Source organism: Pangasianodon hypophthalmus, chromosome 14, assembly GCF_027358585.1.
Source record: "Pangasianodon hypophthalmus isolate fPanHyp1 chromosome 14, fPanHyp1.pri, whole genome shotgun sequence".
Classification (NCBI taxonomy): domain Eukaryota; kingdom Metazoa; phylum Chordata; class Actinopteri; order Siluriformes; family Pangasiidae; genus Pangasianodon; species Pangasianodon hypophthalmus.
In genome coordinates this window covers 13425270-13447915 of record NC_069723.1, presented here as the reverse complement: position 1 = coordinate 13447915, position 22646 = coordinate 13425270, and the positions used below count along the sequence as shown (strand labels likewise).

At 37.8% G+C, this 22646-nt stretch overlaps 1 protein-coding gene across 1 annotated transcript; it reads right to left on the bottom strand.

Moving 5' to 3' along the window:
• Positions 1 to 483: 483 nt before the first annotated feature.
• On the bottom strand, positions 484 to 21864 carry blmh (bleomycin hydrolase). Its single transcript, XM_026924921.3, has 12 exons — positions 21724 to 21864; positions 18674 to 18871; positions 18027 to 18136; positions 16573 to 16714; positions 15766 to 15854; positions 14255 to 14347; positions 6709 to 6864; positions 6459 to 6617; positions 5959 to 6026; positions 5676 to 5793; positions 4692 to 4761; positions 484 to 761 (listed from the first exon to the last, which is right to left on the bottom strand). Exons 1-12 carry the CDS (start codon positions 21731 to 21733, stop codon positions 613 to 615), a joined length of 1362 nt encoding a protein of 453 aa, XP_026780722.2. The 5' UTR covers positions 21734 to 21864; the 3' UTR covers positions 484 to 612.
• Positions 21865 to 22646: the final 782 nt, after the last annotated feature.

The following is a 22646-nucleotide window of genomic DNA, read 5'->3' as shown; positions in this document are numbered from 1 at the left end:
ACTCCCTGATTAGTACACCTTCAGCTTATAGTTACACTGCTCCACTACAAATCAGCGCATTACCTTAGTGGATAAAAGGCCTTCATAGCAGACTTTCCTTTCTGCACCAGATTATTCCTTCACCCTTTAGTCTGATCATTCCTAACAAATGCAGTAAAACAAAAAATAATAAAAATCATCATGCTTATAAAACATCATGGTAGATGGCTTCTATTGTTCTGCAGTACACATTTAGGCTTGAAGGCTTCATTGTAAACTTTAAAACAGGTTTGAATTAATGATTTACAGATTTGCACTGAATGTTTTATGAAAAGATGATCAATCCATCAACCCAGGTACATATGACTTACTTTTATATGCTGCTCCATGTTAATTACCAGTGATTGTTTCATCATTGGAGCATTATCTAATTCATCACATCGCTACATCTGGCTTTAATGAGAAGGATTATTCCAGTGAAATGAGATAACAAATGACGTCCAGTAAAAAAAAGGAAAAATTTTATTTTATTTTTTTTATCTAGAACAGGCTCTTTTGGAAAAAAAACCATCAAGAAGGGTGGAGGCAAAAAGACCTGGCTGAGGTTGGATTGGACATGCTCAGTCTCCATGGTTATGCCAGTGCTCCCATTGGATCCCAGGCAGGGAGAAGAACAGGCTCCTGCTGCATGACCTCCAGCACCTCAGGGGAGACGAACTTCTTATCCACCACCACTTCATAGACATATTCCGAAAACCACTCGTCCGTCATGATCAGATAACCTGGAGGGAAAAAAGCTGAGATTAGGTACATATACAGAAAAACCGGGGGGAAAGAAAGAGAGAGAGAGAGAAGAGAATGAGAGAGGAGACTAGTGGACTGAAAACAGCTTGCTCAAGTTTTAATAACATCCACAAACTAGTAGACTTAAGTTGACTTCTTGCTACATCTGTATATTAAAAGGTGTACTTAATAAATCTACACTCAAATAATATATGCTTCTGATTAAAGCTGTGGTGCAAAAAAAATCACAATTCAAGTTTTTGAAAATTTACAGCACAGTTTCTACACTGAACTTGGCATAAGATAGTAAATGAATGAATGTACACAAATACAGGAGGGTGTCTTGTAGAAGTATTGTCTCAAATTAAGACTCCATATTCCCTGAGCTTCAGTATTCACAGGAATGAGCTCAACAAGAATCGATCAGATAACTTTCCAAACATGGACTTTCCTGTAAATATTCGGTGTACATTCATCTATAGCCATGCAACTTACCCCTGACTTGCAAGTGATTTGTGATAAATTCAGAGACTTGTTCCAGATCAGGATATTGATCATATTAAAGCCATGGACTCTTGCTAATGCCATGGGAACCAGTGCTCTCAGTATTTCTCTATAACACAAGCCCATTCCAAAGCACACTTTAATGAAAGAATCTCCCCGTATGCAAAATAAGTATATCATCATAATAATATGAAAATTACATGTTTTGATGTTGTATGTACAGTCCATAAATAGTTGGACATGTTATTGTAGCTATCTAACACATTATACAGAAGACGAAATTAAATAATGAATAAAATTGCAGAAGTGCACACCTTCAGCTTTAATCTGAGGGTATTTACATCCAAATTCAGTGAATAGTGTAGGAATTACAGCACTTTTTATATGTGAAACTGAGCAGATAATATAACCCTATACACTTCAGAATTCATCCTGCTACTTTCATCAGCAGGCACCTCATCAGTAAATACAAGGGAACCAGTTCCACTGGCAGCCATGCATGCCCATGCCATAAGATAAGGTGATATGCTTCGGATCATGAGCTGTTCCTTCCCTTTCCCATAATTTTCTTTTCCTTTTTCATTCTGGTACACACTGATGTCCACAGGATATTGTTCTGGAACTGCATGAGCTTTTTTTTTTTCTTTTTTTTTTTTTTTTTAAAGATGCATAACCTGGGTTTCTTTTAAAACCTGATCTTCCTGTTTTTGAGGCTTACCAGTGGTTTACAATCTTGACGTAAACCCTCTGTATTTAATTTGGTGAGGTCTTCTCTTGATTGTTGACATTGACACAGATGCGCCTCCTGGATAATGTTCTTGATCTGGCAAACTGTTGTGAAGGTCTTTTTCTCCACAGGGAACGAATTCTTCTGTCATCCACACCTGTTTTCTGTGGTCTTCTGGACATTTTGATGCTCCTGAGCTCACATTTGCATTCTTTTCTTTTTAAGAATGTACCAAATAGTTGATTTGGCCACAGGTTTTGTTTTTTCTATCTCTCTGACAGGTTTGTTTTGATTTTTCAGACTAATGATGGCTTGCTTCACTGACAGTGACAGCTCTTTGGACTTCTTATTGATAATTAACAGATTCCAAATGCAAATGCCATGCTTAATGACATAATGAGAAAAACACAATAATACATATGGCCATGGAACAGCTAAGCAGCCAACTGTCCAATTACTTATAGGTCCATTAAAAATGTAAATCTTTTCATGGTCTTTTCAGAATTCTGTGCAATTCACATACAAGCTGATTATTTTCAAGGAACTGCTTTGTTGGTTGCCTAATGTTAAAAGTGAGTGTTCTGTTAAACAAGTTCAGTGATCCCTTTTCTCTCCATCAGCACCTTCCCAATTGTTTTGCTGGAGGGAAGGAGCCTCTCCCTTAGAAATCCTCAATCTACCACACTTCTTTTCACACATCTCTCCTTCTCCTTATCTGATAAGCCAGCAGACAGCACTTAGACATATTCACACAAGTGTGTAACGATGTACAGTAGGCGTTTAGCTTCAGATTATTATTATCGAAGTGCTGAAGTTTGACAAAAAGCAGGAAGTGGCACTTGGCAGGAAACTTTTAGACATGGTTCTCAAGGGATGTGGTCGGGGTGGTGAATTAGAAAGCACCAACATGTCAGCCATGCATACATACACAAACACACACAAACATCTCACCCTGAGAAACTGCTCCTGCCATGCAGTAGACATGCATTTTTATTTTACACGGCTAATCACAGAGAGTTGTGCAGATGTTGGAAGCAATCCCCTAATTTGTGTGTGTGTGCTGTCTGTTTGTAGGCACTGTGGATGTCTGTGTATTTCTATTCCACATTGCTATACTCTATTGCACCTTGCTATCATCTTTTGCATGACTGCAGAGGAATGGATAACAGACATGTTTAGGTAGCCTATCTAAAACTGTCAGAAACTAGCAAAAACTGCATGTTGATCACGCAAACTGGCTTGCAGTTTCTTTTGTTTTGTTGAATGGGCCATGACCTAGAATGACAGAACACTTAAATATATATTCATCATTCCACGTTAAATAGGAAAAAATGTACAAGCCTCAGCAGCCACCACTGAGCTCTTTATAGCAGTATAAACATTGTCAGAATCTGTCAGCAATGTTCCCATTTTTGTATTTGGCTTAACACCTAAATGCACAAAAAAAGGACAGCAATGAGGCTAAAATAATCAATCATAGCTGAGGCTTTTTTCCTCTTCCCTCTTCCCTCTTTAGTATATCTCATTACAGTCTAATCTCTGGAGGGAGACAACTGTTAGGACAAATTTGAGGGCTGCTGACCGTCTAACCTCAAGCATACATTTTTTTCTCTCCCAAGGCCAACAATGTCTCCCTTCTGTGAAGCAAATATTGCTTCAAAGCCACAAAAATGGCATGATTTATTCAAATGAAAATGTACTCATGTACAGCCATGATTCATTTGAAATAATACCTCATTATTGCACTTTAAACCGGAGAATTCTTCAGCAGTTTATAGAATAATAAAATATTATTCTGTGAGGTTTCAGCAACCTTTGAACTTTTAAACAGATGATGATTCAGCCTGAAGGCAAAAGATCTGCAAAGCATGACTGAGCTAAAAAAAAAAAAAAAACAACAAAAACAAAAAAAACTTCATAATCTGGGCAGGAATGTAGGGCTTATTTAATGAAGAGAAAGTGAGTGTGAACGCATATGCGCTTACTCACACTGCAAAAGTTACCTATTCCTTTTATTACTTTTGAAGGAAGGCTGTTTTGGTTTTTTGCATTCGACATACAAAATAGGTCTATATGCTATATGCAGGTATGATGGGATTTTTATTTTTGTATACAAAAAACCCAGGTAATTAGAATGGGACTAATTATTTCAAACACGGAACCATTATTTTCTTTTCAATAAATAATGATTAGGACAATATTTAAAGATTGATAGAAAATTAAATTTTGCCTGTACAGCAAAATATCAATAGTATAAAAATATAATTAAACTGCACCACTAAGATAAAGAATACGTCCATATTGTAACAGGAAAAAGAGTGTTTCTTTACTTTTTAGATATTGTACTGAAGTGTATAAATGCCGTTCATGATGGCAAAAATGTATACTTTTTTGATGCTCATGGAGGCATGAAAGTTCCAGAACCTGTCATTCTGCTTAGAGTCATACAGGAGGAGTATAAAGGAAAACAATGTAGTGAGTGAGTCAGGGCTCCAGAATCAAAGATAAATCACATATGAGACAGATTTCCTCAGCCAAGAGTCAATTATGAACTCATAAAAAAGGAGAGGAGGAGCGCTCCGGGATGTAATCCTTTTGCAAATTAAATTAGCCCATCTGGAAAGACAAATATCTTCAGACTATATAATGCATGCGAGTAGCGTGCGAGGCAGACTAACTACACTCTGAGAAACCTCACCCTTATTCCCACGATCATCTCCCCAGGAGTTCTCCACTCTCCACTTCTTGTAGCATCCCTCCTTCCCGTCCTAAAAAGAGAGCGAGGAGGGTTAAAAACTCAAAATAACCCTACAATGTTTTGTCAGGTTCATGGTAAAATGTGTGAACTCCATTGAGCATTACATCCAAGAAATTATTCATCACATATGAATTAGATAAAATGTCCCAATGATGCACAAGCAATCTCAGAAAACGCAGACATTGTAGATTGTATTGTATGACAGTCTTTATAATGAACATCATAAATAAATCAAAAGTGTCCCAAGGGTTCTGTGACTACAGTATATTGGCTCCAGTTCTACATTAGCAGTTTATCAGCAAGAACAGCATTATGAGGACCATATATTTCAGTGTCAAGTACTCCCTTAGCTCACGCTGGACTTTGGAGCATATGGCCCCTCTGGTTCATAGTTCTCTTTCCCTTAGGGTTTTCCAGAGCAAAACTTCCCTCCTTCCCTCCTGCAATTGTGGAACACAACCCTTACCCAGCTATTAGTGGGAGAGAGTGGAAACTCTGGACACAGCTGTCGTCATTTATAGGGGAAATTGACAGTAATTTCAAGTACTGGAGATTAAAGGAATGGTAAACAGAGTGGATAGAAAGGAAATACACAGAGACAGAGAGAGAGACAGAGAGAGAGAGAGAGAGAGAGACAGGGAGACAGAGAGACAGAGAGAGAGAGAGAGAGATGGACGCAAAGGGCTCTTAACTAAAATATGCAGGGTTGTAACCCACTGGGTAGCATTACTTCATTTTACTAGTCATGACATTACATAGTGCTGTAATTTTGCAGTATCTTTTTGTGTAATTTTGTGTATTATAGGGTACAGGGAAAATGCTACCATGGCCACCAATCAAACATGAAAGCCAGTATTCCATTCCCTAGCCATATTATCATTTTTATCTAAAGTCCCTTCAAGTTGTTCCTTGTGTGTTCAGTACCTTTTCAGTAACTGCAGTAAGGACCATCGCATGGGTCATCAGGGAATCTCCATAGATCAGCCGCTCTGCCTTATTCAGGTTCTTTACTGACACACCGAACACCAGCTCATGGTTAAACCTATGCACCGATATACAAAACAAAACACTGAAGTCACCTCAGGAAGCTGTAACTTGAATTTTTTATAAGCCTATTATGTCATACCACACACACTTGCTCACAGCGACGCTCAGTTTCTCACACTCATTTCTCACATTTGTAAATAAGAATACTGATGACACTCACACATTCATGTCGTTGATGCCCAGTTTGCCATGGAAATGCTTTCCTACATCACAGCCGAACCACACAGCCTGTCAGAGATCAAGAGAGAACACAATAAAAGACACTTGTAAGCAGGACAATGATTACAAGGAAAGAAGACAGTGTACAACAGTAACAATTACTGCTAAATTCCATCATGTTTGTTCTTATTTTCCTTTAAACTTGAGGTCATCAATTAGATTTGACCTGGGGATAAATTCTCATGGAGCAAATACTGTTTGTGTCTAATAGCTAACAACAGCAGTGTTTTTGGCAGTTTATATGTGTATCTTTTTGTGCTGGGGTCCCACATGTATTTTTGCTCAGTTTAAAGCCATGATGATCAAATAGCCATTTGATTAGTCTAAAATAAGCAAAGTTACAATAAATATTTGACTATTCATCTCAGGAATCATCTGAATCAAGAGCAATAGTCAACTGCAGAACATGGTATCTAGAGAATGCACAAACGCATGCCGTACCTCTCCATCCTTGATGGAAGCAGCAGCAGCTCTCTTCAAGAGCTCAATGGGTTGATTATTATAATGTGTGCTGCGTCCGGCCACCATGTTTCCCAAGTATTCCACGCTGTACAACTTCCCAAAGGGATTCTGAGGCCTGGGGTCATTCACAAGGCACACCTGAAAAGAAACGAGGCGTTATCACAGCCAATAATTCATACTACTGATAGTGAAGAAATGTGGAGGAATGTTTAATTGTTCAGGGCTGTACCTTGTCCTGAAGGTTGTAGAGGGGCTTGACATGCTCTATGTAAAATTCCTTAGGGGTCAAAGGCCCTATACGGTGGAAGTTCTTGTCCTTGTCCCTGTACTCCCAACAGATAGTGTCTGGAGGACTTCCCAAACACACACTAACCACTCGAAACACCTGCACCCAAAAAAAACACAATAGAGAACTCTGAGATAAAGTACAGATGGTGGAGTGTAGATCTGGTATTTGTATCTTCAGTCCTTGGATCTATCATTCTGCAGAGTTTCATGCTTTTCCTGCTCAGATATTCTAATGAAAAACATGAGTTCATTAACAAGCATTTTTTCTGAGTCAGATTGGGAATATATAAATCACAGCTACAACTCCCCAAGTTGGGCTCAAACTGCTTGTGTTTTTCAGCCTCCTAGAGTTATCTTTGGCATTTCCTTCCCTCCCCTGCTTAAGCCATGAACTATATGTACTGATAGACCACTTCCACACAGCAGAGCATAACTCATCCATAATAAGGTATGTGAGAGTATGTGAGTGCGTCAGTGTCAGCCACAAACACGCACACAAAAGTTTGCACACATCTGCATATCCCTTGCATGTTTTACACCAACTATCATTTTTGTTTCTGAATTCCAGACTCAATAGACATGTCAAAATATAACTTATCTGATGAAAATGGAGCTCTACAAATTACAGTTGGTCAGCTTTTCCATGGCCATTCAAGCCCACTGCTTTCAACAGATAGAAATAGAAAGATGGAGACATTTCCACAAGAACCCCATCTTGTATGTCCATTCCTCCAACTCCAGCCCTCTCCCGTAAAGTGAGCCATTAATTTCTCAGTTTGTTTTCACTGTCCAGTCCCCTTGGGCGAAGGGTAAATGCTAACAGTGCCCATCCCTTTTTTCTCACTGTTGACCCAGTGTTGGACCCACATGCTCCAAGTGCACAAACAACCTCATGCTCCCCTCCTCACACCCTTGCTCTTCCTTGGCAGATTAGATAAATGTCTGGCTCCATCCAAATACAACACTGGCACCCGCACTTCTTCCATTTCCCTGCCCTTTGAAAAGTGCTGTTGTACAGAACAATGGCAGAGGCCTGACTGACATCAGAACATAGTCACTGAGTCAATATTGAAACACCTGCCTGTGGCCCGAGTGGTCATCGTACTGCAGGAAAAGCAGAGAGGCTCATCCAGGGAGGGTTGAGTGGTACGGAAGATGATTACACCAAGTCTGTACTGAATCTTTTACTTTAAGAAAATTCATCACTATCTCATGAAGTGCTAAATCTCTTTTAGCCAACCTACCAGAAGCCTTTCTCCTAATCAGGACTGCTGAACAAATTCTCATTTATCCCTTAGTACAGTTGCCCCTGTAGTTCTCAGTGAAATCAAAAGTCTCCTGTTTAATTTTACCACAGAGGTGGCTATACAGCCTGCTGCTCATGTGCTGCTAACTTGGCTAATATTAATGACAGAAAAGATACATTTAATGTTTGTGAATTTGCGAGCTAAGCATCTGGCTATGTGACATCCGCATTTATTTCTGTCCAACAAGATTGGCAAGTGTATGTGTGTATTGTCTTTAGAAACTGTTCAGGTTTATTTTAAGGTGTGACCACCTCCTGACACTCTCCAACCAGGCACAACAATAAGAAGCATTGTAGAGGATGAGCTGGAGGAAACAGAATCGTAGTGGGTGGCGTGAGGAAGGTTTAGATCACAGGCAGACAAGGCCACACAAGTTTCTGCTTTTCTTTCCAGCACGTCCAAGTTACTGCTTTATCTGTGATCACAAGCACCTGCTGCACAATCTACAAGCAGCAGAAAATGTTTGTAGGACCAAAAATAAAATATTTAGGTTATGACTGCTCATGCTGTCCTCCAGAAGCAACATTTGATTATGCAATCCATGACTGGCTGGCAAACGTGACGACTGAGGCATAGAGACCGGACTTCCTCCTGCCTCATGATAAGAGAACTGCAGATACAGTTGTGACCTAAAGTTCTCTTTCAAGCACATGTTTTCAGCTCTAACTGCAGGTTTTAGGCGCCTCCTTTTCGATGGGACCAATATACCTTGAGGCCTGGATGTGTACAATTTTTTATTGAAGGGGGGGGCACTGGTGTGTGCTTATGAGACTCAGCTGGGGCCCTATCTGGCTGTCCATATGTCTCTCCGCCTGTTCAGGCAGTCATGAACTGTGGGCTAATGTGCCATTTGGCAGTCGCTCATGAACATTGCATCTTCGGAGAGCAGGGGTGTTTGGTTCTTGGAGAGGCAACAGTGGTATTTGCCTCCTGAAGAGGCATAACTGGAGTACTTCACCCTCTCTTTTCTTTTCCTCACACCACTTCTGCATGGTGCCCACTGCTGGACTGCACAGGACCAGTACTCAAAAAAGAACCAAAGAACACAAGAACACTTATATACCTCCCAGGAGCACAGTTTGCCTTCATGATGAGCAGATATGAGCTTCCCAGCTTTTTCAGTCAGCAGCTCTGATGGTGATGATTATGTTGCAAGTTCAAGCAACATCTTGATTGTTAACCCAATGTCCGTGAAGCCAAGGGGCCTAACTGGGGAAGCTAGAGAGTGGCGTGCTTTCACAGCATGTAGTACTGATTATACAGCCACTTTGCATAGTCTATGCAGTAAACACTGGTCCATCTCTCAGGCCATTCTTCTCTGTTCCCTCAACAACTGCAGCCACTCTCGCACACAAATCTGTGTGTTTGCTTCTGTTGCCCAAACATGTCCTCAGTTGTATAGAACCAAATAGGTCAACAATGTAAAATGCAATGCAGCACCATGTGTTAATAATTCTCTAAAGAGTTATGCATTCCACTAGTTATAGGGGTGATATGAAAAAACAATCAAACTGATTTACAGCATTGTCAGATGATGCATGGGATCGAGATAGCCATACAGGGGTGAGAAATGGACTTGTTTGATTTGAATGGTTTGTTCTGTTCTTTCATGCTGTAAACAGAACATTAACAAATGCAGCCCAATTAAGAAATTTTAGAGCATATGAGCTTATTTTTCATGGCTGGCATGAGTCCATACAATTACACAAAATATAATTACAATGACCTGCCCCAGAAGCTGGCCAACAAACTGAACATATTCATTTCAATCAGCAAAAGTCCTTCAAAAACAAGTGAAAAAAACACAAATGATGTATGGAGAATGGAAAATACCACTGCAAGATGACCAATATAGCCTTTCTACACATTTAGTTTAAGCCAAGCACCAAAACACCTGGCATGCCTTATCAAACTATAAACAAGATCTTAATTGTGATTAATTGTATCAGGAGTTCTAATTTATAGACAATGAACATTGTTGCTCCTAACTAACATAATAAATGGACATCTTTGGGTATTTGAAAGTCTCTTAGAAGCAGACAAAATAGAGCTTTCCGTGAAAAAATAGCAAGTAATCAAAACCTGTGTGAAATTGCATACATGAATGCTTCCTCTAGTTTTCTATTTGGATAACACTAGGTGCAGATTGAGGGAGAAATAAAAATGGTACAGAGAAGCAGGTAGACAATTGTTTTGGATGATTTTGAGTAAGAATTTATCCTTCATTCGGGCCCCTCACATGGAGTCTGTGCAACATCAACCCATGACTCTGAAACCAGGTCTGACAAACATCACTTAAACTGGATCAGAGCTGACCAGCTTTGATCTGCATGTAATCTCACACACACTCACATGCTTAAATAGACACACAGGGAAAGCAGACAGTTGCACATACAAGAGTGTAACCAGGCTTTTTAGCAATTACTGCGTGTTCATACAATGTCATTTTCATTTCAAAGTCAAACACTGCTGGATAAAATAACCACCACACAAATAAAGTGTAATGTAGGGCTGCAAAGTATTTTATGGATTTTGCATCATAGGAATTCTTTTTATCATTTTAATTTCAAATTATTTAAAACGGACGCAATTCTAGTAAGTTTACCTAAAGCTATTTGGAAAACATTTGAAATGAAGATTTAACACTGTTGACTGTGGTTTATTACATTATGCACTCTTCATAAAGATTTTAATGGTTTGGTTGCATTCTGTGGTGAGATACATTTATATATTTGATCTTAGCCTAATTAAAATTTTAAAAGGTACACTCAGTTAATTTGATTTAAGAGCAGTCTTATTTGGATTCAAAGATTTAATACATCTATGAAACAAAGGCTTATCCATATGTGTGAAAGAAAAATCAGTTCCATGTAAATTTAAAATGACAACTTGAGTCATTAATCATTAATAATCAATAATTAATCAAGATAATCACTTGATAAATAAATTACAATCATTTAACTATTTAGCAAATTAATCATTTTATACATTATTGTTCAGCCCTAGTGGAATTAGTCTACAAAATGTATGACTGCTTTTGTCAGAAAACAAGTGATCCAGTTTTATTTTCTGGATACAACCCTGTGCTCACTCTCACGTATGGCATTGCAAACCACAAGACCATAACAAACTGAGACAGTATCACTCAGCAGTCAGATCCCACGCTCTCACACATGCTCCAAAGGCTCTTTTATGGGCACACCAGCTAAACAATACTAACCCACACCAGGTGGACAAACAGAAACCTCATCAACAAATAAGAACATGTCAAGAGCAAATAGGCCAGGTGACAAAGTATAATCAGATATTCAGGACCCAGGGTGGAGGAGTGCTGGTAGACAAAGTATTGTTAAAACACTGCTTACTTTATTTGTTAGAGGTGTCTCAACACAGCAGCAGCTCTGCCAAGTTGGTCAAAGCGATGCTACTCATGCCTGTGTGGCATCTCTGCTCTGCACAGATGGTGCAGGTGTAATAATACTGCCAGGGAGATTGCCTTTGCCACAGTGTCAGACGCTGAGAGATAACAATCTTGTTTGTGGAACATTCTGTCATCAAGCCGTGGAGGTGCATGTTCATTTTCTCTCTCAAGCATACACATACAGCAATATCAGAGCCATAAAATCCAAAGATAAGTCCAGTCATATACAGCTTTTTTTTTTAATACTGAAAGCAAATTTCAGAAGCATTGCATGATAATCATGTCTGGATAACTCAAGTCCTGGCTGTCCATCTGGTGTGGGCTAGTCTTCTTAAAATGATGTGTGGCAATAAAGTAGCCATATGGATGAAAAAGAGTGTGAAATTGAACTGCTGAATCCATTATTTACTAGTCCAGATAACATTCTAGCATCACTACCCTATCAGTGTGTGACTTTTCAATGCCATTTTGAATGCAATTTAAAACCACAGTAGAAGTGGTGATACAGAAATACTATTAAAAACACTCAGAAATAAAATTATCTATTAAATACAGAACTGCAGCATCTTACAGAGATTATCATAAAAGTGTGTTTACAAAAAAGTTTTAGAAATGTATGCAAAGTGCTTCATGGTCCTTTACAAACACAGATTTTAAACAGTTTTTTACTATTAAATATTTTTCAATATTTATGGATGTCTGCTAGCTCAACAGCACAGACATTTGCTTGCAAAAGTATTCAACCCCCCTGAAATTTATCAGACTTGTCTGAATAACAGTGATAAATACACATATTCTTCCGGTCTGAATTTTTTTTTTTTTTTTTTTTTTTTTAAATGTTCTCTTACAGTAAATTTTCAATTATTGGTCAACAAGTATTGAAGTATTCAACACCCCAGGTTACTGGAGCTCCAGATGAAAGATACTGTCTTAACAAGGACATAAATGACTTATAATTGGTCTTCACCTGTGAAATATTAAACAGCTCCTGTTTTCTGAGCAACAACCACCTCAGTTGAACTGTCATTGTAGACACTGTCAGTCTGAAGGAAAGTAGTGAAAATGAAGGCTGGTGAGGGAAGCCAAAGTGAGTCACTCTGAAGGAGCTCTGTATAATTGAGGACTATATGGGAGAGTGGCTAGAAAGAAACCATTGCTCAAGAAGAGCCATATAAAAACACGAGAGTGACCCAGTCAATATGTGTTTTTTTTGGTTTGTGATGAGTCCAAAATCGAGATACTGTACTTGGACAAATTTCTAAGCACTATGTGTGGTGCAAAACTAACACAGGCCATACCTCAATTAACACCATCCTTGCAGTGAAATATGGTGGTGGCAGCATCATGCTCTGGGGACAATTTCATCCTCAAAAACTGGGCTTCTTGTCAAAATAGAAAGGAGAACGAAGGGTGCAAAATACACGGGGATATTACAACCTGCCTCAGTCTACTAAATAAACTAAAATTTTACCTTTCAGCAAGACAAACAGTCCCAAACACAAGGCCAAAGGAACACAGGAGTAGTTAAAAACAAAAAGGTGAATGTTCTACAGGGACCAAGTAAAAGTCCAGATCTGAATCCCACTGAAAATCTGTGGCACTGTTTGAAAATTGCTGACAACAAACAACATCCATCCAATTTGAAGAACCTGAACTAAATCTGTCAGGAAAGTTGGTGAAAATCACTCCCAAACAGTGTGCAAAGCTGGTAGGAACCCAACAGACCTAAAGCTATTATTGCTGCAAAAGGTGGTTCTATTACATACTAGTACAAAGGGGTTGAGTACTTATGCAAGCAGTATTTTTCACTTATTTTTTAAAAGATGTCTGCTGACCAGTAATGAATTTTGACTCTGAAAATCTACTTTAAGAGCATATTAGTTTGCAATAAAAAAGTACTCTAAGGAACAATCCTGAAAGTGTCATTTATAATCCAGATGAATTTGATGACTTAAGAAGGTTGAATACTTTTCCAAGGATTGCTTGCTTGCTAGATTTATATCTGAAATGTCATCATACATATCAAAACATAAGGCTTTTTTTAAGGAAAGGTTTTTAAAAAAAAAAAAAAAAAAAAAAAAAAAAAAAGACAGCAGACATCTACTAAAACTACATTTTTATGCTTATTTTACTGTATATACAGCCAACACAGGAAATGTGCAGTGGGAGATTTTTTTTTAATTTGTAATAAATTGTTAATAATAAATATGTTAATTATGCAGTTTGCATGTGTCCTAATCCCCAATGTCTGGATCCCTAAACTACAGAAGTTATGTGTTATGCTATTTATTACGAACCAATAAACATGTTGTTTAGCCTAAAATCTATTATTCTAAGACAATTTGATAGATATTAAAGTTATTAGGGGCTTTAATTTGTAAAGGCAGTTTTTGGAAAAATGAAGATTTTTAAGGCCATGTAATATAGCATAAAAGTGAAATTTGATGGTGCTGTTACAGCATCACTAATGTATTGTGGTAAAGTTTCTTCTGTTTCAGGCTTGCATGAAAAGGGAGGAAATTTTGGCTGATAAACCTGGAACCACCTCTTCATTATTTTTGAACTATTGTCTGCAATGTTCTAATAACCATGCAGGAGCAAAGTCTTCTCTCTGAATTATCAGGCACACTGCGGCTGTGGCCAGGCATGTTTAGAGTTATGGCGCCCTCATCCGACTGCGGGATGTAGTGGCTTCTTCCCTTTTTTTTTTTTTTTTTTTTTTGTTTAGCTTGTTTAGTAAATTCAACAAACCCACTGACCTCCTCAATCATGGTGTCCATGGCTTCATTCAGCTCTGCTTTGGTGGCATTGCTGGCCACCATGTTCCTCAGCCTAAGACAATACTCTCTCAGCTTAAAAAAAGAAAAGAAAAAAACACATGACGATTATGTTTGACAATACCCATAGCACTTTTTAATATTGCAAAATGCTAGGTAGCGAGCACACGGAAAGGAATATATACGACAGTGTGTTCTGGTCCACTGATTTTATTGGACAAACGGCGTTCAAAGAATGCTGATATTTAGTATAACAGCACTGCTACGTTTCACTGTGTGTATCACACTGCTTGTCTGTGTTTACATAAAATTCCAATTCTAGCAATAGTTCATTATTGAAACCGCTACTACACGTACTGCTGGCTATCAGTGAGTCTGTGCATTGCATGGCAACATGCAACACTCTATCCAGCTGTGGCTTCTTTGGTAACTATTTGTTAACAGAAAAAATAAACGAATAAACAGAATATTTGAGTCCATCAGTTACTTAATGCTAATTTCTTGATTGTAGAACTGTTCTCGCAATCGTGATGCACTGAATATCAGCATGGCTGTCATTACCTGCAGCACTTAGCCTACAGCCGTGCTGATATTCAGTACAACAGCACTCTGGCTTGTGCGATATTGCTTAATTCATGTCTACCTTTCAGGCGTGTCAGTTGGAATCTAGAGGTGGACCTTGTGCCTCATAGCCTTTGACTAATCATTTTTATACTATCATGACTGTGGCATATTTCTCCCTGATAAAACATTATATATATACATTATTTTATTGGACATTATAGCCAGGGGTGGAAAGAGTACAAAGCATACTGACTTGAGTTAAAGTACTTATTGCTACTACAGTAATAATTCAGCAGTCATTGAGAAAATTACTCATATAAGAATAAATCATTTGTCTGGTGAAAAAGTACTTGACACATCTAATATAACTAACTGTGTCTCAAAATTGAATTATTTATAAATTGCACATACCATCTTTCAATAAGGCTTGCAGGCTTATTATTATAGTCAGTATCATTTATACCGTGCAACAGTGATCAAAAATAAAGGCAGTTAAATATTTTATTTATTAAGAACCTCAAGTAAAAGTACTGATTTTAACTGTACTAAAAAAAAAACAATACTCTGAACTATGTATTCAAGTACTGTAACAAGAGCACATGCAGTTTATTACTTTCCACCCCTTAACATTGGTCAAGTTAGCAGGCTGCCCACAAGTGAACTGAACACAAGCCTAGTCGTTTCTGCAGTTTGCATCATGGCCAGGTTTCTCACTGACATCTAGGACTGACACACAGGCTGATACAGGAACAATTTGTCTACATGGAAGAGACTACTTGGCATTAAATTGTAGTGTAAATCCATTCTTAAAGTATTTTAAATAAGTTAGCCAAAACAAATGGACAGTGTTCTGTGCTCTCTAGCTGTAGATGGCTGGCCATTACATTCGTAAATGTCAACCTAAATGTTGGAAATATACAGCAGTATACCTTGTGATTGAGGACATCATTCATTCTGCGAGAGGCCTCAGAGCTGTGAGACTCAGGAAAGCATTTCTTTGGGACGACACCATATTTTTCTGGAAAACAGAAATATTAATTTCCTTCTATATGATCGAATATTGTTCAAGTATTACCCTAATCTATTTTCAAACTGTGTCCATTCACAGATTTTCACACTTATTTTAAAGAAACATTGCATTCCTAATTTACTATGTAGACACAGATTGAGAAATGTGTAAAAAACGGTCATGTAAAAAGCCTTGAGGTGAAATAAAAAGAGAAAATATTCAAAATGTATTGCTGTTTTTTGCCAGTGTACATAAAAGGAAGAGGAGAAAACCAGAGTGTTTTTGTTAGTCAATTAAATAGAGAAATATGTTTGCTTTTCATTGTTCTAAACAGTGCACGAGTGTCCTCTGCAGCCATGTTTATGTTTAGATACAACTACATAGCACTGAAACATCTTCTGTCCTTACATCATTTATTCGAAATATCTGCTTCCATCGCTTATCAATAGATTAACTTTCCCACATCAGCCAAAACTTAAAACCATTTTCCCCCAAATTTCAGGGATTTCCATTCAAGTTTTTTTACCACACATTTTCAAAATTCGCATAAAAGTGCTGAATGGATAATCCCATAATGCCCAAAAAAACAGTAAGCCTGACTGAAATTCAACGCAGAAGTACTATTAAAAAGAACGTCATTTGTAGAAACATGTTTCACTGAACAATATAAAGAAAACACACACACAAAACTTTTATATATTTTTGGATATTTGTGGTGTAAACTGACCAATAAGGTTAACCAGCATATCCCACTGTCCACCATCATTGGTGGGATTTGAGAGCAAAAACTGGACCAATCGGCCATCTACTGGCTCATTCCTCTGGGCCGTCTCCACAAAGCTGTGCAAAAAGTAATAGCAGCGTTCCACCTGAGAAAAATAGACAGCAAATAAGAGACAGGGGAAGAGAGAAAGACCATAAGAGACAGTATCAGTTCTCCCAGTTGTCATAAAACTGGGACTTTACTTTTAGTAAAACCACAACATGCACAGATTTGCACATCCGCAATGACGTCTGAACAAATGTCTTATTCACGAAACAGCCTACACCAGTTGAGAGCAACTGACAAATCAGCTTTAGCTGTGTTGATACAAGCTCCTGTCCACTGTCATATGTATAGATCATCCACAATTTACTCTCATATACATCTTTATATCATTACATGAAACACACCATAATTTATACAGGTTGTGGCAGAGAGGCAATGAGAGAAAGCATTCAGTATAGTACATGCGTCCAAGATCTGAGGAAGTAAACTGTGCAAAGGAAAATTTTCAGTTTCAGTGTTTAATGTCAAAAATCATGCAGAAAACGGAAGCGTTTTCCAACCACACCTGCAGGTAGTTATTTGAACCCTGTGTATAGCTAGGTTTGTATTTTTTCAGTACTCAAATAAGTCAGAATTAACGGTCAGATTTAATTACAGCTTAATGCATAAATATAGCTAGGTTTCCATCCTTAACCAAGAAAGAGCATATAAACAAAACAGTGAAAGAAATCTATCACACCAAAATGAACAAAATCATGTCTGGTGTGTGTTTTAGTGTTGATATGAAATTACGTAATAACTTCAGAATGCACAGTGATATCCGAGTGTATTTGAACTGTCCGTCTGTCCGAGATTTTACATCCAGCTCAGAGCTTCGTGGTGCTTCTTGTAAGTAAATGTGCCTCTTTGCTAAAATGAGCTCCACATCTGTGCCTCAGATTCATTACATGTTGACACTGAACCTATACGTTAGTAAGAAAGTTACTGGATTTTGATTAGTAACGTTAGCCAATTTGATCTTTGTTGTTATTACGTATACTCTGCTTATCATACTTGCTATGAATATTGATGATATTAATCTTGATTATTTAACCTAAATAAAACATTTTTCAGGTTTTTAAAATGGTCCGCTGAAATTTACACACACTCTGAATTTGATCATACAGATACACCAAAGATGAAATTGAGGAATAAAGAAACTGTAGAATTTGCACATGCTCATTTTACAATTACTTTTGACTGAACGCAATTAAGAGAAGGGCAAGATTTTAACAACACCAATGGAAACAGTAATGCTAGTAATGGAAATATTAAGTAACGGTACTCTTGTCTAGACAGGTCAATGTTATACAGCACAAATGCAAATTCTAAACCTGTAAACCTTACAGTAAAGTACAGCAACATGGACTTACCTTATCCCAGAAAAAGAGATAGGACTGACTGAACTCAAACTCTTCTATATTATACTTCTTCATAAAAGGAAGTCGCATGACATTGAGGCACGAGAAGATCCAACATCTCCCTAACAGAAATAAAAAAAAGAATTAGTTTGATCATTTAAAGTCTACGCCAGGAGCATAATTTATAAAAAGTTCCTATGATCAGATTTTATCTTACATTCCTTGGATTTGGGGGACTTTTGTAGATGTAGTTTATACACTTGTTCATGTATGGGAAAGATTTTTTTCATGCAAACATTTTTTCATGCAAATGGATGTTTTACAAATTGCTTGTATAGCTATTTTCAGGAAACAATAATACATCCACATTTTAAGATTGTTTTACACTCGTCTTTATAAACGAGGCCACTGGATTTCTGTAAAGCTGATTTGTGACAATTTTAAAAGCATCTAAAATTGAATCAAATAGAAATACAATAAGAGGGCAACTGTAGGTTCTGTTAAGTTGTAAGAATATGAACAGGATCATATAACTACTTTTCTTTCTAATAAAAGTATAGTAAAATAAATATATAATAGTGTATAACAGTATTATAGTGATTTGGAAAAAAAAAAATTCCAGGCTGACAGTTGGGAGAATTTGCTTTGTGTTCGGTTACCTGAGTTCTTCTGGTTGGTGATAGGCTTGCCCTCGGCGGGAATGGCGTGCTGGAAGATATGCACTGTGTCTTGGACTGTCTGTCTGTGCAGGCACACTTCTAGAGGGTCGATGCAGGTCGACACATTTTGGGCCAGCAGATATCGAGGCTCGTTCTGCAGACGCTTAATAAAAGCAGATACTTTCTCCCCACTCAGGCCTGTGATTAGACACAAAGAAGATTGATTCAATGTCCATTTAGAGGACAAAGTTGCTTTAATTGCATAACCCTTCTGTAAACCTGAGAACCTGGACAAGAACGCACAGACCATAGAGGTCAGAGAAGAACAGAATATATAAAGAAGTACCGGGAAAGCAGAGTATTCTCTGAAGTATTACAACAACTTCTATTCTAGTTTACTGATCATTTAAGTGTCTTGATTCATCAAAACAGCTTAGTTAGGATAATTATGCCCATCTTAAGCACACCATTACTTTCTAGGAAATAATGACATAAAACATATTTTCACAGAAAAACCTTATATCTTATAATAATTATAATTGAAGTGAAAAGTCAGTAGTGGGTCAGTACGAGCTACTATATTTATATTTATATATTACTTTAACCTGGTCAGGGTGACAGTGGATCTGAGGCTTATCCCAGGAACACAAGGCATGAGGTAGGAACAAACCATTAAAGGGACACCAGTCCTGATCTCAGTATTACAAATGGAAAAAACAAAGAATTGCATCTGTACACCTGTATTGATAATCATCACAATAATGACCTTTGCTGTGCTGATATCACTGCTTGCAATATGTAATTGAGCATCCTTATCAAATAGTGCAGGTTTTATTGCTGTAAACATCATGGACAGTCCTGATTAGAGTTTCTGTGGGTGTATTTCCATGAATGAAAACTTTCACATGATCAAACAGCTGTAGTGATTTTTGTCAAAATATCACCAGATCACATCATATCAGTTCAGCCTTTCATACCAATGTCAGTCCAGTACCAGGTACCTAATCAGTTTATCTATAATTGTCGAACAATATACGGTGCTGTTATGCTGATATTGTATCTGAGCCACTGGAAAATTGCTTAATCATGCATAGTGGTTCAGTGGTTCATTATATCACAATAAAAGTATCAAGTTAAAGCTGAATGGATACAGAAAATAGTGCTGCTGCATAAATAACACTAAAATACCTCACATGAGATCTATGTGAGAAACATGGCACGGCAGCAACGACAAATATATAAGCTATTGAGCTATGTCCACAAATGCAGCTATTTGGACATAATGTTTAGTAAGGAAGTGTGCGGGTTTGTTGTATCCCTGGGATTTCTCAGGATTGTTAGTATATCTGCTTTCTGTCCCTTCTCAGCTTTGAATCATAGGAGCCCAGCTTTGCGTCCCAAAACTATGGAATTTATTTCCTCTCCATCTCCATGCTTGCACTTCCTGTTCTCATTATAAAACATGCCTAAAAAAACATTTTCTGTTGTTTTTCCACTCACCCAATGACTCATATGCACGTGTTTATTGTGCCTTGTGCTGTTTAGTTATCTGCTTAATCTCATAGTTATGTAAGGACGCAGTTCTCTTTCCTTGTGTTTGACTATTGCATTTATTCTTTACTTTAATTATTATTTTCATTTTATCACGATTATGATTATCCATTCATTCATTCATTCTCTGTACCGCTTATCCTACACAGGGTCACGGGGAGCCTGAAGCCTAACCCACGAGACTCGTGGCACGAGGCGGGGAACACCCTGGACGGGGTGCCAACCCATCACAGGGCACAATCGCACACACACTACGGACAACCTGGAAATACCAGTCAGCCTACAACGCATGCCTTTGGACTGGGAGAGAAAACCGGTGTACCCGGAGGAAACCCCTGAAGCACGGGGAGAACATGCAAACTCTGTGCACACAGAGTGGAGGCGTGACTCGAACTCTGGAGGTGCGAAGCAACAGTGCTAACCACTAAACCACCATGATTATGATTAAGATTATTATTATTAGTAGTAGTAGTAATATTAGTATTACATAGTGGTATGTTCTGTGATGTATCTGTAATGTCCTTAGGTATCTTCAAAGACACTTATAAATAAAAATGCTATTATTATTGTTTTTTTTTGTTATAATTAAAACGCAATATACGCATTGTTGACTGAAAGCATGAACGGGAATCGACGATCATACTGCTTTTCTATGGAAAAGGCCAAAGGTTGGCTGCTAGAGTGACTTGCAACTTTTTAGTATTAACACAACGGAGAGGTTCACAGCCTCATAGGCCCTTTATGGTCATTATTATGTGTATTAATGGCTCCTAATTGAGCTGAAACATCACTATATATTACTGGGTGAGCTTGAATGATCTCACTTTTATTTATTTATATATACACACATATATATATATATATATATATATATATGTGTGTGTGTAAGTGACAGAAGACTGAGATATACTGTGAAATGTATGTGTGTGTGTGTGTAAGTGACAGAAGACAGAGATATACTGTGAAATCATATACATTATATATATATATATATATATATATATATATATATATATATATATATATATATATATATATATATATATATGTGTGTGTGTGTGTGTGTGTGTGTGTAAGTGACAGAAGACAGAGATACACTGTGAAATCAGCAGCACTATGCAGTCTGACTCCAGGGCAGTGAGTGGATCTGGTTTTAAGCCGCTGCCTGAAACACCACCATTCATTCCTTTAACTTTTCCTCGCTAACACCTTTGAACTTACAGCTTGTCCTCCATCCTGGTTCCTCTCTTTATTTACAGAAATTACATAATACGTCTGCGTTTCATATCATTATAAACCATTTATACACTGAGCGACAGCTAGCTAACGACATTTCACATTTTTAGCCCGTCTTCGTGTACTGGGATGTGCTAGCTGAAAGGCTAACCGGCTATGCTAACTACTACAGACTTGCCGTTTATTTAAATTAGTCTGTCTGGACAGAGTTTTGGTTTCAGAGCACATGCGGGAGTTGTTAAGAAATATCAGTGCATACATACCAGCGTCCATGTTCGCTTGCAGGTGACTGACTCTTTACCGGTTATGTGGGTTTTTCTTCGCCTTTGTTTATTTTATTCGCCGACAGGCAGCCAGTCAGCGAGCGAAGAATCCCGGAAACAGGAAATACAGATTACCTTCCAGCTGAGGCTTTCTCCATGCAGATGTGCGTGTATTTACTCCCAGAAATATGTTTGTTTCCTATGGCTAAATATCGTCTCTAAAATGGAGGTGCTGATATATTTTTTCTTTTTATATATTTTTTTCTTTCTCTCAACCTTTTAGTGTTTGGTCCACTTTTAATGAGCAAGGTCTCAAGGTATAGTGTACACTTTAAACATATACAGAACTAATGAAAGAAAAAAACATGTTCAGCTTCAGTGTGAAAACATGGAAAATGTTTTGGTGAAGAATTTCACACACGAATATGGACAATACTTCTCTAAGCAGGTTATAGCTTCAAATAAACTAGTGGTACTCCAGGAACATTATATTAAAGCTGCAGTATGTAACATTTTTATTGAGTCAGTGGAGTCAAAATGTCATAAAACATGCTGTTTCAGTCAATAAGATCACAGAAACACCACGTTTTAGGACATTTTGACTCCACCGACTCAATACTACTCAAAAAAAAAAAAGGTTACATACTTCTCTAAGCAAATTAGTGCCTTAAATAAACTAGTGGTACTCCAGGAACATTATATTAAAGCTGCAGTATGTAACTTTTTTATTGAGTAGTATTGAGTCAGTGGAGTCAAAATGTCCTAAAACACGGTGTTTCTGTGATCTTATTTACTGAAAGTATGTAATCTGTGCTGTACTTACAACCTGATTCTGATACAGCAGCAAGGGTCATTTCTAGTAGCTACTATAAAGACTATCGGCAGTTGCCGAGCCGCCAGGGGCCCCGTAAGAATGCAGGATT

Bases quoted from the DNA above. Each gene is read 5' to 3' on its own strand.
- blmh (XM_026924921.3), bottom strand. The intron at 5,794-5,958 runs GTGAGTGTCATC...ATCGGTGCATAG, and splicing joins GGCATCAACGACATGAATGT to GTTTAACCATGAGCTGGTGT. The intron at 4,762-5,675 runs GTACTGAACACA...CTCTCTTTTTAG, and splicing joins TTACTGCAGTTACTGAAAAG to GACGGGAAGGAGGGATGCTA.